This window comes from Trichinella spiralis, assembly GCF_000181795.1.
Source record: "Trichinella spiralis strain ISS 195 chromosome Unknown Scfld3745, whole genome shotgun sequence".
NCBI lineage: Eukaryota > Metazoa > Nematoda > Enoplea > Trichinellida > Trichinellidae > Trichinella > Trichinella spiralis.
In genome coordinates this window covers 1-2,066 of record NW_003530684.1, presented here as the reverse complement: position 1 = coordinate 2,066, position 2,066 = coordinate 1, and the positions used below count along the sequence as shown (strand labels likewise).

Here is a 2,066-nt window from a genome sequence, read left to right as displayed (position 1 = left end):
CACAATATTTTCGGCGGTAGAAAAAATATTTAGCCCTTCGGGCCTTTAGGGGGGAATATATTCCGCTTTTTTGGGGCCGTGTTTTTCAAAAAAAAGTTTAGAAAAGAAAAGGCGGGAAAGAAATTTCCCCAAGGTTTTTTCCATTGGGTAAAAAGTTGGAAAAAAAGAAAAGAAAGGCCTTGGGAATTAACCGAAAAAAAACCAGCCCAAGGTATTTTGTCTCGGTTGGAAAGAAATTTCGGGGCGGACCCCCCATGGCCCCGGCCCGTTTCAAAAGTTTTGAATCAAAGAAAGCCCGGGCCGCTTTTTTGAAGGGGGGATTTGGGGGCGTTCCCCCAGGCCAGCGCCATCGGGGGAAATTTATGCCAACCACGGTCCAAGCGTTGGAATCGACTCCCGGCAACCCCCCACGCCCAGACGATCCAGGCCCGCTGCATCAGTTGCAGGTTCGACTGGCGTCGTTGTTGATTGGCGGCGCGTCGGTTGCAGAATTTGCTCGACAATTCCGCCCATTTGTTGTTCGTCTGGAAGTGCGACGTGGTCGACAGTTGGATTGGGGAAAAAGAGGCGGCGGTCCGGTCGGACGACTACGGCCGCGATTTGAGCACCGTCCAGATGCTTTTGACCAAGCAGGAGGCGTTCGACGCCGGCTTGAACGCTTTCGAGCACGAAGGGATCCAGCGCATCACTGAACTTAAAGACCAGCTCACCGCTGCCCAGCACAGGCAGAGTCGGGCGATATTGGACCGTCACGCCGACGTCATCGGTCGCTGGCAGAGATTGTTGAACAATTCGGCTGGCCGTCGGCAAAAATTGCTCCAAACCCAAGATCAATTTCGCCAAATTGAAGAATTGTATTTGGCTTTTGCGAAAAAAGCTTCCGCTTTCAACAGTTGGTTCGAAAATGCCGAAGAAGATCTGACCGATCCGGTGCGGTGCAATTCGTTGGACGAGATCAAAGCGTTGAGAGATGCCCACAAGGCATTCCACGCGTCGTTGGGTTCGGCCGAAAACGACTACCACCAATTGCAAGATTTGGATGCTCGAATCAAATCTTTCAACGTCGGTCCCAATCCATATACTTGGTTCACAATGGACGCGTTGGACGAGACTTGGAAAAATTTGCAAAAAATCATCAAGGTATACGTGCGTTCTATCTGTGTGTGTGTGGGGGGAAGGGGGGGGGAAGCTCGTTTTTGAACTGCTTGCAATTGGGCTATTCTGTTCAGGAACGTGAAGCGGAATTGATCAAAGAGCATCGTCGTCAAGAGGAAAATGACCGGCTTCGACGCGAATTTGCCAAACAAGCGAACACATTCCACGCTTGGCTGACCGACACTCGTACTCAGATGATGGAAACGACGGGCACTTTGGAAGAGCAGTTGGACATTTTGAAAGTGAGAACAATTTTTTGATTTGGACGAAAATTCCACTTTGCATAATATATGTATATAATTAATATTTCAGAGAAAAGCGGTCGAAGTGAGAGCTCAGCGTGGTCATTTGAAAGAGATTGAAGAATTGGGCGCTTTGTTGGAAGAACATTTGATTTTGGATAATCGGTAATGGGCGAACATTGATCGATTGATTGATTGATTGATTCAATTCACTTTTATAATTAATTTGTTGTATAATTTGTCTTCAGCTACACTGAACATTCTACAGTGGGTTTGGCACAAGCCTGGGACCAACTTGACCAATTGGCGATGCGTATGCAGCACAATTTGGAACAGCAGATACAAGCTCGAAATCAATCTGGTGTTTCAGAAGAAGCTCTTCGTGAATTTTCAATGATGTTCAAGCATTTTGACAAGGTAAAAGCGGGGAAACTTTACCAATTATTTATATAATTTTGCTTAAAATAGGAAAAAACTGGTCGTTTGGATCACCAGCAATTCAAATCTTGCCTTCGTGCTTTGGGATATGATTTGCCAGTTCTCGAAGAAGGCCAGCCGGATCCAGAAATATCAACGCATTTATGGGACGTCGTCGATCCGAATAGTAAAAAAAAACTATGCTATATTCAATCCACACATCATCATCTGTTTGCTAATGTCCGTTCGCGC

The 2,066-nt window shown here is 46.5% G+C and overlaps 1 protein-coding gene across 1 annotated transcript; it reads left to right on the top strand.

Moving 5' to 3' along the window:
- Positions 1-254: 254 nt before the first annotated feature.
- Positions 255-2,001, top strand: Tsp_14086 (putative spectrin repeat-containing domain protein; the record flags this gene model as incomplete). Its single annotated transcript, XM_003367748.1, has 6 exons — positions 255-638; positions 667-1,140; positions 1,230-1,397; positions 1,468-1,562; positions 1,646-1,814; positions 1,866-2,001. Coding segments are annotated over exons 1-6 (1,426 nt in total), but the record flags the coding sequence as incomplete, so codon positions are not given.
- Between the last annotated feature and the right edge of the window lie 65 nt (positions 2,002-2,066).